Below are 15,208 nucleotides of genomic sequence, written 5' to 3'. Positions count from 1 at the left end.
CAGGCATTTCGCCCATGGTCGTTTCACCCATTAAGTCCCTGGTCGTTTGAGGGGCACATTCTTGACATGACAGTGTAAGTCCAGCAGGCCCTAGCGGGGGGGCCCATCCAAATTAGCCCTCCAAGGCTTGGGCCAAGCATACCTAGCTGCCTCCCACCCCTCTTCATGGGCCTGCCTCCAAAGTCAGCCTGTCTAGACTGCATCACTTCAACTGTGCATGAGAACTCCCCAAACGTTTCCAGACTTTCCAAGTGTCCATATTTTCCAAAGATGTCCCCGATTTAGGATCACGGAATGCCTCTTTTCTTTAGGAGGTTCCTATTTTCATTGGAAGGGACGCGGGTGGCGCTGTGGGTAAAAGCCTCAGTGCCTAGGGCTTGCCGATCGAAAGGTCGGCGGTTCGAATCCCCGCGGCGGGGTGCGCTCCCGTTGTTCGGTCCCAGCGCCTGCCAACCTAGCAGTTCGAAAGCACTCCTGGGTGCAAGTAGATAAATAGGGACCGCTTACTAGCGGGAAGGTAAACGGCGTTTCCGTGTGCGGCTCTGGCTCGCCAGAGCAGCGATGTCACGCTGGCCACGTGACCCGGAAGTGTCTCCGGACAGCGCTGGCCCCCGGCCTCTTGAGTGAGATGGGCGCACAACCCTAGAGTCTGTCAAGACTGGCCCGTACGGGCAGGGGTACCTTTACCTTTACCTTTATTTTCATTGGAGAAATGTTGGAGGGTATAGAGTTATCCAACCCTCGAGCCATCTGAAGGCAATTCTGTACAGGGAAGTTTTTTAAATGTTTTATTATGTTTTTATATATGTTGGAAGCTGCCCAGAGTGGCTGGGGCAGCCTAGTAAGATGTGTGGGGTAAAAATAGTAAAATTATCATTCTGGAATGGGGCATCCCTATTTTCATTGGAGAAATGTTAGAGGGTATGCATTCCCCTACACAGAAAACCTAGGTTGTCAGGGAGGAAGCCTAGCTATAACCCTTCCCTCAGACTCTGGAAAAATATTGTGCGTATAGGTCTGCCCAGCTGGCTATTGTGCTTTGCGAAGGATCCCTGTTGATGTCAGAATGGAACTGTCCAAGTTTTAGGCCTTGTGTGGTTACTAAGTTGTGGGCCTGGTTAACACTATCTGCTTGGTGACAAGCTGTGAAAGGAAAGAGTGTTGATGGCTTTAATATGTATAGAAGGGGGTATGGATCAAGTAACACCATTTTGATTGGGCTGGGAAGCAAGAGGCTCTGATTGGCTGGAGATGCTAGTCAGTGAAGAAACGGCAGTTAACTGTTGGGAAAGTCAGTTGATGAGGGAGATTTGAGCAAACACCAGAAGCAACTGAGGGGAGAGCAGGTAGCTGAGCTCTGGAGATGAAGCTATTCTTACCCAGCTTGGTAGCTATTCTTTGCTGGTGATATTCAGAAGAAGGGAGCTGGTGGCTGCAGTAGGCCAAGTGGCTGCTCTGTGTAAAGGCCTTAGCTGAAGAAGGCTGTGCAATCAGGTTTTTTAAATCAGCAGCCAGAACTACAGCCAGAGGAACTTTGGGGCCACAGGCAGGTTGTCCCCAGCACAGTGCCGGATTTATGTATAAGCTAAACAAGCTATAGCTTAGGGCCCCATTCTCTTGGGCCCCCCAAAAAAATTGAAAGGAAAAAAACCTGGATGTACATTTCCAAAATATAAGATAAAATAAAATAAAACCTACATACAGCAACAGTGTTTTGTGTTGTGTAGGTCCATAAATTACCATATAGCATATATTCAACGCAAAAATTTGTTGTTGACAAAGGACAGCTGGACATATAAAGGGCCCCATTACCTTCAGTAGCTTTTAGGGCCTCATCAAACTTACGTAAATCCAGCCCTGTCCCAGCAGCTGGACTGGGTTGTGACGTGTAGATTTGGCTGGAGTGGAGACTTTGGGAAATTGGAATGAGATAAAAGCCACTTAGAGGCTAGTGTCAGTAACGGTATCTTAACTGCTTAGAAATTGTAGTTGAGTGCATTTAAAATGCCTTTATCAATATCAGTATCCTCTTATGTATCCCTTTAGTAAACATAATTTAGTTCATCCGATGTTGGTCTCCATTTCGTACCTACCGTAATTGTATTTTATCATGGTTGGAGGCAGCTTCAAAGGCATTCTAAGGAAATGGTAGCAGTAGAAAAGGGTCACACTGAGGAACTCTTAAGTTTTGGTGGCAGGGAGTTTGATAGACCCTGCAATATAAAAAATTAAGATGCACAAATTCCTAAACTGAGACTGAGGGGCTACTTTTCTTTTCGGTTGTGGCAGCAGATGAATCAGTTCTTCCCATGCAGACAAATTGCATTTTCTACACAGGATTTTTTTAAATGGAAGATAATCAGGTCAAGTGAAGCCTTGATTGTATTATTTTACTTTTTTGCAAACCGCTTTGAGGTTTTTTAAATAATCAAGCAGTGTATAAATGTTAGAAATAAATAAATAAAATGAAGAGCAAACAACATGAGAGGGTTGCCCGCCTTTTCATTTGACCCCTGCAGGTGTGACCAGCACTGATACCAACTGGAGAAAGAGTACTGCACTTTGCTGTAGGTAGCAGTGTGAGGGGAACCAGGAACCAAGAGCTCCCAGATGACCCAGTAGCCCGGGCCAAAGAGGAAGTCAGAAGAACACAGGGCAAACCAGAAGCTAGGATCAAGAAGCAAGCAAACAAATAAAGTAAGTAAATATAACTAATTGTATTTTATTTACTTGCAGGTATATAAACTGCTTCACAATCAAAACTTCTCAAAGTAGTGTAGAATAAAATCAAATATAAAATATGAAAGATTACAAACTCAGTAACTGAACACATTCAAACTATTTCTATGATTATACAAAACAAAAAAAATTCCTTCCAGTAGCACCTTAAAGACCAACTAAGTTAGTTCTTGGTATGAGCTTTCGTGTGCATGCACACTTCTTCAGATACCTGGTATCTGAAGAAGTGTGCATGCACACGAAAGCTCATACCAAGAACTAACTTAGTTGGTCTTTAAGGTGCTACTGGAAGGAATTTTTTTTGTTTTGACTATGGCAGACCAACACGGCTACCCATCTGTAACTATGATTATACAGTTGTTATTCCATGAAATGACTAGGTCTTTAAAAGCCTTCTTTAAAAACAAAAAAATCAATAGCTGCCTAAATATCAAAATGTGTGGCATTTGTCTAATTTCAGTTGGTAAATCAGATTAGTTACGTTTCACTATTCTAATTAGTGTTGTGTGTAATTTTGTTCATAGATCAGCATTAAACTTATATTTTTAATTATGTGTAGATCTCCCCAGAAAAAGGAACCAGTGTTCCAACACATATTGACCTATAAGAAATCTGCTTAGCTAGCACTTTTGAGAACAAGTTTTTCCCTTTTGCATTTTTTTCAGGATTGAGAAGACCCTTACATTGTGTATCACTCTGAGACTGTGTTTGTGAGAAGGCACAATAGTGACACAAGACAAAAACAACTAACAGACAGGCTAGGTCATATAAAGCAACCAGAAGGAATCTCTGCCACACAGAGCAGCTAGAAGGAAGTTTTAATATTTTCAGCAGAACTTGTTGCATTTATTGAAATTGAAGTTCATCTATTCAGGTATTTGGATTGCCCGTGTTGCTGGTTTCCCATTGCAGTGAGGACAATAACATTGTGCTTTCACCAGGGAAGGGTTTCCCCATCGAGGTTTACAAAAGTGCCAGTGTTTTTCTCTGAGAGACACGCAAGGGTGTTTAGGATCTCTTTCACACCCTCATCCACTTCCACTGGGGCTAGTATACCCTGGAAAAGGAGAACAGGTAAGCGATATATCTCTTACACTGTGCAAATATGTAATGATGACAAATGGGTGAAAGCAACACACTATTATTTATTTTATTATTTGTTCATTTCTATACCACCCTTCATCCAAGGATCACAGGGCAGTCTGCACTTGCACCAAGTTCACGTATCAAGGGCAACCAGAGAAGCATTCTCTTGACAAATGCTCCAACATTCAAACTCTGGGCATTTTGGAAGCAACGGATATCTGCCACTGGGCTGGTGTTTGCCAGGCACAGAGTTTAGAACATGTGTGATCCTAGGGTATAGGGCGGGAACTGAACAGTACAAGTAAGTACAAACTTTTGGGCTGCTTGTTCTTCCTCTGCCGCCACCACAGGTTTGTGGTGTGGTGAACCAGCTTATACTCGAGTCAATAAGTTTCCCCAGTTTTTTGTGCTGAAATTAGGTGCCTCGGCTTATATTTGGATTGGCTTATACTCGAGTGTATATGGTATTAGCCATTCTGAGCCTCAGTTGGAAGCAGGCCCAGTGTTTCAGTGCATTTGATGACCTCTGGGAAGTGGAGGGCACCATGAACCACTTACTTCAAAATTTCCCATGTCTGTCTGTAACCACCCAGGATGCAGCGCAACACACAGGATCTCGTCTTCAGCAAATCCCAGGGACTGGCACCGTGTGAGCATGTTCAGAGCAGCCTAGGAGAGAAATATGCCAGGAGCAGGAAGGTGGTGAATGATGTTATAGGAATTCTAAGGTCTTATATATATAAAATAAATGTTCATAAATGTACAAGGCAAACACATACATAAGTATATAAACCACGTGTCTGAAATAGTACAGGAGAACAATCCTGAAGCCATTTTGATTCTCCCAGATTGACCTCAAATTTTTCTCTGCGAGGAGGAAGGAAATGGGGAAAGCTTTCCAATTGTCTTTGGACTGTAGGTGCTTACAGTCTGGCAAGTATCTGTTAAGCTGATATCAGTATGTGTAAGAGATTCAGGAACTAAGTATTTACCATCTCAAAGGAATGGCCAGGCTACCCAGAAAAAGGAAAAGGAGCCCGTGATCGACTGGCCTAGGCCAATTTTCTGTACAGGGGGGGGGGCAGAAAATTTAGTCTGCTCATAGCTGAAATGACTAGGAATATACCGGTATTTGAAATTTATGAATTCTGACTGTCTGGCCATTTCAATCATACATGTGAGAGCAGGTGATTCTTCTGCTAATGACCAGGGCAGGGGCACACAAAATAATGATAACTCACATTTTTTGAATAGATATATGTACCCCAATCTCCTGTAGATAAAGGAGGCATGTAGCTCCCAATTTTCTTTGCCTGGGGTACAGATATATCTGTTTAATACAGGAAACAAGATCCATGAGCACTGAGGCTTTAGTAGAAATTTAATTTTGCCAACTTTGTATTACAGTACAGTGGTACCTCAGGTTAAGTACTTAATTCGTTCCGGAGGTCCGTACCTAACCTGAAACTGTTCTTAACCTGAAGCACCACTTTAGCTAATGGGGCCTCCTGCTGCTGCCGCGCCACCAGAGCACGATTTCTGTTCTCATCCTGAAGCAAAGTTCCTAACCCGAGGTACTATTTCTGGGTTAGCGGAGTCTGTAACCTGAAGTGTATGTAACCTGAAGCGTATGTAACCCAAGGTACCACTGTACTGGCTTTTGGTGAAAACCTTTGAGTTTCTGCCCTTGGGCAGATTTTTTTTTTATTGACCCCTTACCTTCCTTGAGTCCCTGGTAAGAAAAGCCAATCATGGCTTTATTCAAATGGTAATTAAGCCAAGAGATGCAACGCTTTAATAGGCATAATAGATTTGCTGAATCATGAACTTTGTATATGTACAGAGGCTATACTAGTTGTTTGACAAAGTTATGCCCTGCACTGGAAACCTTATTCAAATTTATTTATATAAAATTGGGAACCATTGAGGGAAATGCAGTGAGAAGTACTCCTTTTGTGTGTTTGTGTAAAATTGTAGGTTGCCCTAAATACTATTTTTCTTACAACAATGATATATGCATGTTTGTATGCAGTTTTGCCTAATATACACCTTTTTGCACAGCAATATCCCCTAATATAATGTATGTTTATGTAATTCATGAATATATGCATTTTTGTGCATATTACTTGGCTGGAGACCTGCATTGCAAAATGTGGAGAGGTATTAATTTTGGAGGGTGGCTGTGTTTTGGTTCATGCATTGTTTTGGGAAGTGGGAAGGGCTTTAAAAGCAAATTGAACTGATGTTCTGCCCCACTGGCAGGAGTTAGTTAACAGGAGGCGTCTGTAAGAGTAAGGCAGGGCCACGGAACCTGTGATTTTCAAGATATTTCTGGACTGCAACTCCCAATAGCCCCAGCCAGCATGGCCAACGGTCAGGGAAAGGGATTATAGGAGCTACAATCCAACAACATGTGAAGAGCTAAAGGTTCTCCAACCTTCAGCTATGTTACTTTACTTTTTAAAGTAGGAGTGGATCTGGTTAGTGTCAGGAGCTCGTCCTACACTCAAGCAGGACCCTGGTAGAGTCACATGCCCGACTGGCATGTTCTCTCCCTCCTGGTCGATCATTCAGGAGCTTCAAAAGCTTTCTTCAGCCCGAACATCACAGCGACCAATGCCAACAGACATCGGCACACTTAGGGATCCACAGAGTCTTCGCAGCTTGCATAACAGACCTCAGCAACTCAGCATTTTGGCTAATCTACTTTATTTACATATAAACACACACAGAGCACTGCAACATGGCTCCCTCTCTCTCTAGCATCAGGCAGCAAAGAGAAAAAAGACAAAGGACAATAGTCCCACTTCATGGAACACAGTAACACAAACATCCTGTCTCCGTCACTTCCCACTCTGTGGAGTCAAAACATACATGATCATGTGATAAACAACAATCCCATGACTGCAATCATGGAGCAGGAATTCTAACAGTTAGTGCCTGGATGGGTGACTGCCTGGGAACAACATGGACACTGCCTCAGCAGCATATAACAAATGTAAGAGAGAGAGAAAATACTGGTAATTATTTCTTAAATGTTAGAAATATAAGTTAACAGAGGCTTCCTGTTATTTCAGATTCTACAATGCTGTCAAGGTATGTTTTGATAGTTTGATATACAAAAACAAACGAAAAGGAGGAGGAGCATGGAGTATCTGGCCTCCAACAAGCTGATATCTTTGAGAACAAATGGAGGGCTGTGTGAAAAGCATGATAATGTGACACTTTCTTCCTACATGTTAGCACAGCTGCCCTTCATTGTTTGCATCCAGAAGCATACCTAGGATCCCTTGTGCCCTTCAGGAGGAGCTGTATAGGAAGTGTTGATTGTGCACTTCAGAACTGAAACAATACAGGCAGCCATGCCGTGGGCGGGGGTGGAGGGGTGGGTGGGCATTGAAACTATTAAGTCCAGGTTCTAAAATCAGTTGCACTACTGGCAGATTCAACAGAAAGGTTCACTTCTTTTTTTAAACAAGGAGCATCAAGTGGATGCTCCAATCCACAAAAGCTTTTGCCCCTGCACCCAGAAGTGCTGGAGGCGTGCTTCTCCCCTTCTCTCCTCGACCGTTGCTGCTGCTCCCGAGTCAGGCAGCCTCCCGTTGAAATCAGGTAGCTGACAGGGACAACCCCAGCAAAAGCCAGACCCCGCCGCCACCGCCCAGTGCCACGGCAACACTGAGTGGCTGAGATGTGCTGCCACTGGAGTCCTGGAGGGGGATGGGGAGTGTGAGAGGTGGAAGAAGAGGAGAGAGGTGCATCTGCTAAATCCTGCCTGGAGTTTGAGTCCTTTCTGGTCTGAGTGTGCCCCTGGCAGGGGTCAGCTTTGCCAACCGCTCAGTGCGCCCCTCTTTGCATCACCATAAAATACCTCTGTACCTTGCTGCAGCGGTAGTTGATGGAATGTCCCACTTCCCATCCAAGTAGATTTGTGATGGAGCCAGCATCACTAGAGATGTTGACAATGGCAGCTTTGCTGCAGCTCATTCCTTTCCGGGGGCTTTCCTGAGATGCCTTCCTCAGCAAGGGCAGGAATGCCTGGAGAAGAAGTGGAATGAAGGGACAACCTTATACTATGTGGGGAGACCTGGTCCTCCTTTATTATAATTATTATTTAATAAATTTATATACCACCCTTCATCCAAAGATCACAGGGCAGTTTACACTGTAACACAAAATTCATAATACTAAAATCCTAATAAAACTAATAAAACTAATAATAAAACACAAACTTAAAAGGCCATAGATTGTTTAACAGCCAAAGGCCTGGTTGAAGGGGAATGTTTTCTCCTGGCTCCTAAAGGTATGTGATGAGGGCGCTGGGCAAGCCACCCTGGAGAGATCATTCCACAAACTAGGAGCCACTACAGAAAAGGCCCGTTCTGGTGTTGCCACCCTTCAGACCTCTCGTGGAGGGGGCACATGAAAAAGGGTCTCAGATCATCATTGCAGAATCCAGGTAGGTTCATACTGAGAGGCAGTCTTTGTGGTATTGCTGGCCTGAGTCATTTAAGGCTTTATAGGTCAAAACTAGCACTTTGAATTGGGTCTGGGAACTAATTGGCAGTCAGTGCAGTCAGGCCAGGATTGGTGTTATATGCACTGGCAAAGGAACAGGGGTGCGGGGCAAGTGCACCACCCCCAGCGGCACGATCCCGGTGAGGTGCCATCATTGCTGCCCCCCCCACACTGGGTGCCACACCCCCGGGACACGCGCCACGCCTCTGTGGGCAGCATGCCATGCCCCTGGGACATGCGCCACGCCCCTGGGATGCGCACCAGCCATGCCTTGCCTGCTCTCCGCCCCCCACCCACCGGAGCTTGAAGCTCCACCACTGATTATATGCTGAGACTGTCTTGCCCCAGTGAACAAGCCAAATGAATTCTTCAACAGCTGAAGTTTCCAAACTGTCTTCAGAGGCAGCCCCACATGAGCCTCAAGTGACAGCAATGGATCAAGGAGTACCCCCAAGCTACATACCTGCTCCTTCCAGAGGAAGTGTAACCCCATCAAGAGCTGCCCCCCTCCCATTCTTCTGGTCTAGGGAATTACCTGCTAACAGTGCCTAAGTTGTATCTGAATGGAGCTTCAGTTTGTTGGCTCTCATTCAGTCCATCACTGAAGCAAAACAACAGTCCAGCCCATCCACTGCCACATCAGTGACAGTTGAACATCTGTCTTTCGTTCAGCTGTTAAAGGTCCTGTACATTCGAGAAATCAAGCCAATTTATTTCATGAAATTTCTATACTGCTCAAGTGTAAAAACTAAACAAAAAAACACTCTGCAAACAATGAACTCATCACCAGAAAACATTTGCATAAATCATTCTGTTCTCCATAACTTAAGAGCTCTACAACATGCTGAGGAATGTCTGTGAAGAAGCATGTATCCAGGGATAGCCTTACCTGAGTGACTACCATGGGCCCAATCACATTGGTCCTATACACCTCAGACATACTCTCTGGTGTCTCATCTTCCATAGAAGCTGGCCTTACAATCCCAGCATTGTTTATCAGAAGATTCAACCCGGCTCCTTTCAGACACTCAGTGACTCTGGCTGCAGCAGCCTTGATGCTGTTAGGCTCACAAGTGTCTATAGTAACAAAGAAATTATTGTAAAGGTGATTCTGCTGAACCGAGTTAACCAGTAACTAGTAAGGTCTAACAAGGTTGAACATCTATCTTAAGGGCAGAAATGACTCAGTAATATACAATGGAACCTCGGCTCCCAAATGCCTTGGGAGCTGAATGTTTTGACTCCCGAATGTGATTGTTCTGGTTATCAAACGTTCTTTGGAAGCTGAACGTCCGGTGCAGATTCCAATTGGCTGTTGGAAGCTCCTGCAGCCAATCGGAAGCAGTGTCTTGGTTCCCAAACCTTTTTGGGAGTCAAATGGACTCCTGAAATGGATTAAGTTCAGAATCTGAAGTTCTACTGTACATGATTAATTAATAGCTGTTACATTTTATTTTATTTTATTTTATTTTATTTTATTTGCTAAGTATGTTAGTTGCATTTGATATGTCAGGCCTGGATATGTTTGCTAAATAAAGCAAACTTCCAATTACACTTCTGTATTTGTCAATATCCTCAAATTATTTTTAATCATCTTGCTTTTGACATTTGAGAGTCATTGGAGTAGCAACTAGATTACAATTATCTATGCCATTTGACTAGCAGAGCCTGAATTTTACTGCTTTGACTAATCAGAAAGAGCCTAATTCATCTCTGTCTATTTGCATGCCTAGGTAATTGTTCACTGTATCTAAATTTTTAATTTAAAATTGTGCTTTCAAACCTTTTTCAAACTTGTTTTTCTGCTTATCTGAATCATAAATCAATAAAAGATCATCAACATAAACCACCAAATAAGTAATTCCATCATTGTCTCTACAAGTGTACAGACATTGATCAGCTTTGCTTTGCTCAAATCCAAGATTTTTCAACACACTGTCTAATTTCTTGTTCCAGCATCTAGCTGCCTGTTTCAAACCATAAATGGACCTTTTCGGTTTGCATACCAGATCTGGATCTTTCACAAAACCCTGTGGTTGAATCATGTATATTTCTTCTTCAAGTTCACCATATAAAAATGCAGTTTTGATATCAAAATGTGAAACCTTCATTTTCTTTTTTGCTACTATTTTTAACAATAGCCTAACATTAGGATATGTTACAGGAGCAAAAATTGATTCATAGTCTTCATTGTGCTTTTGTGCAAAACCCCTTGCAACCAATCTAGCTCTAAATATCGGTACTTGAGCTTCTTCCTTTTTTTTTATTTTAAACACCCATTTGGAACTGATGGGTTTTCTCCCTTCAGGTAAAGGTACAAGTTCCCAAGTTTCATTTTTATGCGTTGCCTCCATTTCTTCCGTATCTCTTTGTTGTTTCTGCAGGAGCATGCATGGTGGTTGATCGTGTAGCAGCTTGTTTTAAAATTCCATACATTTTAATTAGGAGGAACTGCATTTAAGAAGAGGAGAAAGGTTGGTCTACTTCATAGTCTCTCGAGGCAGATGGATCCCAACAAAAATTATGATGCCCCCAAAACAGAGCAGGAACCTGGGTAAGACATGGGAACTGCAAACTACAAATGAGGAACCGATACAAATGAAACAGAGATCCTGTAAAATGGCCTTAAATGACAGCACCTTTCTCCATTAAGGAGAGAGAATCAAGGGGATAAGAGGCACATACCCAGTGGGTTGATAACCACTCCCTCATGCTTGGCAGCCAAATTCTTCAAGGCCTGAAAGATAACAAAACACAGCAATGTGGACTGAATTGTTTGAAACAATGTAGGAAGTGTTACAGAAATTACGGGGGTGGGGAGGGGCACATCTTTAAAATTGTTAAATGTTATAAATATTATGCCTGAATCTATCCTTTCGACGACAGCTCAGGGAAGATACCTAGCTTTATAAATCATATAAAATCAACCCATTTGCCAATTTCCTCCATTCCAATGCCATTTTGCCCTTGGAAAAAGGACCCTTTTCCCTGCCACCTCCCGCCATAATCCCTCAAGCGTGAGGACATGTACAAACACCCCACCCAGGGGTGACAATTGCTGAGCTGGTTGTTGGCCAATGGAAACCAAATCTCATCACCGAACTTGCCCCGGGATGCAGACATGCAAAGATAGTTCTACAGTGGTACCTGGGGTCACATATGAATCAGGTTACATACGCTTCAGGTTACACACTCCGCTAACCCAGAAATAGTGCTTCAGGTTAAGAACTTTGCTTCAGGATAAGAACAGAAATTGGGCTCTGGCGGCGCAGCAGCAGCAGGAGGCCCCATTAGCTAAAGTGGTGCTTCAGGTTAAGAACAGTTTCAGGTTAAGAATGGACCTCCGGAACGAATTAAGTACTTAAGCCGAGGTACCACTATATTGTGCTTTGGTGAAGGGTACTTAAGAGGTGTTTGCCTATGCTAATCTTATACCTGGGTCTTGTCCTGACATGTCTGCTTATGTTAATGTTGTATAACCTTCCCCTTTCTGACGTTTTAGTGAGGTAGTAATGATGTAGCAATGTTACTGTATGAACTGCATTCTGGGATATGGTGGGAAAGTTTTAAAAGTCAATGTCACTCCTTGCTCGGGGTTCACTCGCTGCTGTTTGAACCTGTTGCCCAACAATAAAGGATCTAAGTCTACTGACTGCTGTTTTGCTCCAAATTACTTGGCTGGAATTTCCTTCTTTTACTGACCGCATGGACCCGTGGGGGATGTACCCAGAATTTTCCTTATCAGAAGCAAAGAGTTTAAAAGCACTTCCTACAGGTGTCTTTGTTGCTGTTGTAATGGATTTGTACTGGGCTGTCTGCTTCTTCTCCCAGTACATAAATGTTCTTCAAAACTCCCACACTATTGACTCTGCACTGGGAGAGTCCTCTCAGGCCACTGTCTCTGTCCTGGTACCCATTTTTCAACAGCAGAATTTAGTACTTTCCTCTATGGAATGGGGAGGTTTCCCACTCCGTACCTTTCTGATATCATAGAATCGTAGAATGGTAGAATTGGAAGGGACCCCAAGGATGATCTAGTCCAACCCCCTGCAATGCAGGAATGTGCAACAGTCCCATACGGGGATTGAACCTGCAACCCTGGCATTATCAGCACCATGCTGTAACCAACTGAGCTACAGAAGCTGCCATGCCACCCTGTGCTTTTCCCAGGCTCTTGCTGGCAAGGGTTGCTGCTCTTCTCTCTCCTTTGCCTGCAATAAGAAATCTAGTCTCTGCCCCCTTCCTGTGCTCCATAGCTGAATAAAAATACAAACCCTGGAGTAAAGGAAAGACAGAGATAGTGTTATAAACAAAAATCTGCCCTTTTCCCTTATGGGGTATCCAAGAGCCCATATAGAGTCCTTACGTAGGTTCCCTATTGGTAGGAGAAAATAACAGAGGTCAACCAGAGAATATTGAGAAGCAAAGCAGCTAGTAAGCTTGATCTTTATTGATCTGTTGCAACAGGGTCCTCGCTCACCACATGCAGGAGGGAGGAGGAACCCAGAACAATGGCGCTCAAGGCCTTATATTGTTATTTAGTCATTTAGTCGTGTCCAACTCTTCGTGACCCCATGGACCAGAGCACGCCAGGCACTCCTGTCTTCCACTGCCTCCCACAGTTTGGTCAAACTCATGCTGGTAGCTTTGAGAACACTGTCCAAGGCCTTATATAGACATTTTAAATTCCCTGCCCTGGAGCTCAAGACCACCCCTCCATACAACATACATACATCACAGAAGAGGTGTAACCTAAGACCACCCCCCAGATACATCATACCTACATCCCAGAAAAGGCGGTCTACAGCAGAAATCTGAGTGACTTGTTTATCTAGTCTGACAGGTTACCTGTTTAATGGTCACTTGATTAGATTGCCTGGGGAGCCTGGCCAGTCTTTTGTAATACTTAGTTCCTGAGCCAGGTCATAGGCCCACACCCTATTCATATCTTAAATGTGCCCTTAAGACAGGATTTGTGAAGGAAAAAGACAATGGGGAGGTTTCCCACTTTGACCTTGCAGAGAAATAATTCAGGCCAATTTGTTCAGGACTTTTTTTCTGTGGGGTTTTCAGACATGTGGTTTATATATTTATGTACAGCGGTACCTTGGGTTACATACGCTTCAGGTTACATACGCTTCAGGTTACAGACTCCGCTAACCCAGAAATATTACCTCGGGTTAAGAACTTTGCTTCAGGATGAGAACAGAAATCGTGCTCCGGCAGCGCGGCAGCAGCAGGAGGCCCCATTAGCTAAAGTGGTGCTTCAGGTTAAGAACAGTTTCAGGTTAAGAACGGACCTCTGGAACAAATTAAGTACTTAACCTGAGGTACCACTGTACGTGTTTGCTTGGTACATTTATGAACATTTATTACGTATCTAAGACCTTAAAATTCTTATCACAATAGAAAAAAACTACCTGACCTGGTCTCTGATACATACACCATCCAAGTTTTTTCTCTATGGGGATGTATATCTTGATTTGTTGTTGCTCTGCAGAAGTGCCTGAACAACAGGAAGCTTAAGAAATCTTATCAGACACCTCCACATAAACCCTAGGCACAATTTCTCTGGCATCAGAGGGAATTCACTAGTTTAGGCACCCATTCTACAGGATTGCTGGCCCTTCCCTAGAGCTCACCTGAGCACCTGGTCCCTCTGGGTCCCGACAAGTGGCAAAGATCCATTCTGGCCTGTTGCTTTTCTCCACCAGCTGCTTGACCAGTTCTAAGCCAATGCCCCGGTTGGACCCAGTCACCAGGACGGAACGCGCATTCAGCATAGACATCTTCTAATGGATGAAACGTTTTGCTTGCCTAAGTCCCCAGCTCCTCTGCTGCAGTTCACACAAATGATTGTCCTCCTAAACCAGGTCTCCTAAACCAGGTCTGCTTTGCCAGCTGCTGGCAGCATAACAAAAAGAAAGAGGAACCCGTTTAGCGTACAATCCCTCTACAAGCAAGAACTGTTATTATTCAGCAGAACTGTTTGCCCAAAGGGGATTTGATTTGGGAGAAAAAGAAAATGGGGTGTGTGTGTACATGTCAGAGAGCAAGAGACAGGCAGAGACTCCCTGAAAACTTTGGAATTGTGCAGTGTGCAGGTTATTTGCCTACCCTTTGGAGTTTAACCCTCCATTCCACCCCTCAGCAGATCTTGAGTCAATTCCTTGATTTCTGAGCCTAATGGAAAAACAATATTCCTGCTGTAGAGGTCTTCAAGGGCTCCTGCATAGCTTGGGGGTGGGGTGGAATAAGCAGCTCACTGCAAATTTCAAGAGGGGAGATTTGGTAGGGCTTGCCAGAGCTGTGTGCCAAAGAAGGCTTGGCAACAATGTGTGAGATCAGTGTCTGCTCACCCCCACCCTTTCCTTTCCCTCAACTGGAAAAAGAGAAGGGGGCTAAAGGAAAACAACAACCCAACTGCTTCTGTTTTGGATTTGCAGCTATAATTAGGAACAAGTATGATGGCCCTTCCACACCATCATGATTTTATGAGGGAGGATTCACGTGGGTACCTGGAAATTTAGGTGTGGATTAAAGCCTTTGTGCAACAAATTCACCTCAAATTGACTTTACAGTTAGAAAAGTGGGAGGGAAATGCACTGAAAACCATGAAATGAATGAAGTATAAATGTCCTGCAAACAAATCAGGATTAATGCAGGATGAAAGTTTATTATCCTATAATGTCCTTGTAAACAAATCAGAACTGCTCAATAAAGATCAGATGTAATCTAATCTTTGTGTAAACTTTATGCAACCAAATCAGGATGAATGCTACTAAGTAGGTCATTTGGAAGAGCCCTTAATTAACTGAGGCAGCTCTTGCTCTGGCTTGTTAGAGATTAAGCATTTCTGGTTAAC

The 15,208-nt window shown here is 43.7% G+C and overlaps 1 protein-coding gene and 1 long non-coding RNA gene across 2 annotated transcripts; one reads left to right on the top strand and one right to left on the bottom strand.

The window, feature by feature from the left end:
* The first annotated feature begins 702 nt into the window (after positions 1-702).
* LOC114602039 (uncharacterized) lies at positions 703-4,523 on the top strand. The gene is made up of 4 exons (XR_003707854.2): positions 703-1,387; positions 2,520-2,697; positions 3,405-3,813; positions 4,419-4,523. It is a non-coding gene; the product is annotated as an uncharacterized LOC114602039 (long non-coding RNA).
* On the bottom strand, positions 3,658-14,300 carry LOC114602038 (C-signal-like). The gene is made up of 6 exons (XM_028739775.2): positions 13,986-14,300; positions 11,029-11,080; positions 9,233-9,420; positions 7,705-7,863; positions 4,384-4,494; positions 3,658-3,796 (listed from the first exon to the last, which is right to left on the bottom strand). The coding sequence occupies exons 1-6, from the start codon at positions 14,130-14,132 to the stop codon at positions 3,674-3,676; spliced, it is 780 nt and encodes a 259-aa protein (XP_028595608.2). The 5' UTR covers positions 14,133-14,300; the 3' UTR covers positions 3,658-3,673.
* Between the last annotated feature and the right edge of the window lie 908 nt (positions 14,301-15,208).

Source organism: Podarcis muralis, chromosome 7 (genome assembly GCF_964188315.1).
Source record: "Podarcis muralis chromosome 7, rPodMur119.hap1.1, whole genome shotgun sequence".
Classification (NCBI taxonomy): Eukaryota; Metazoa; Chordata; class Lepidosauria; order Squamata; family Lacertidae; genus Podarcis; species Podarcis muralis.
The sequence above is the reverse complement of the archived record's forward strand: the minus strand, read 5'-3'. Positions and strand labels throughout refer to the sequence as shown.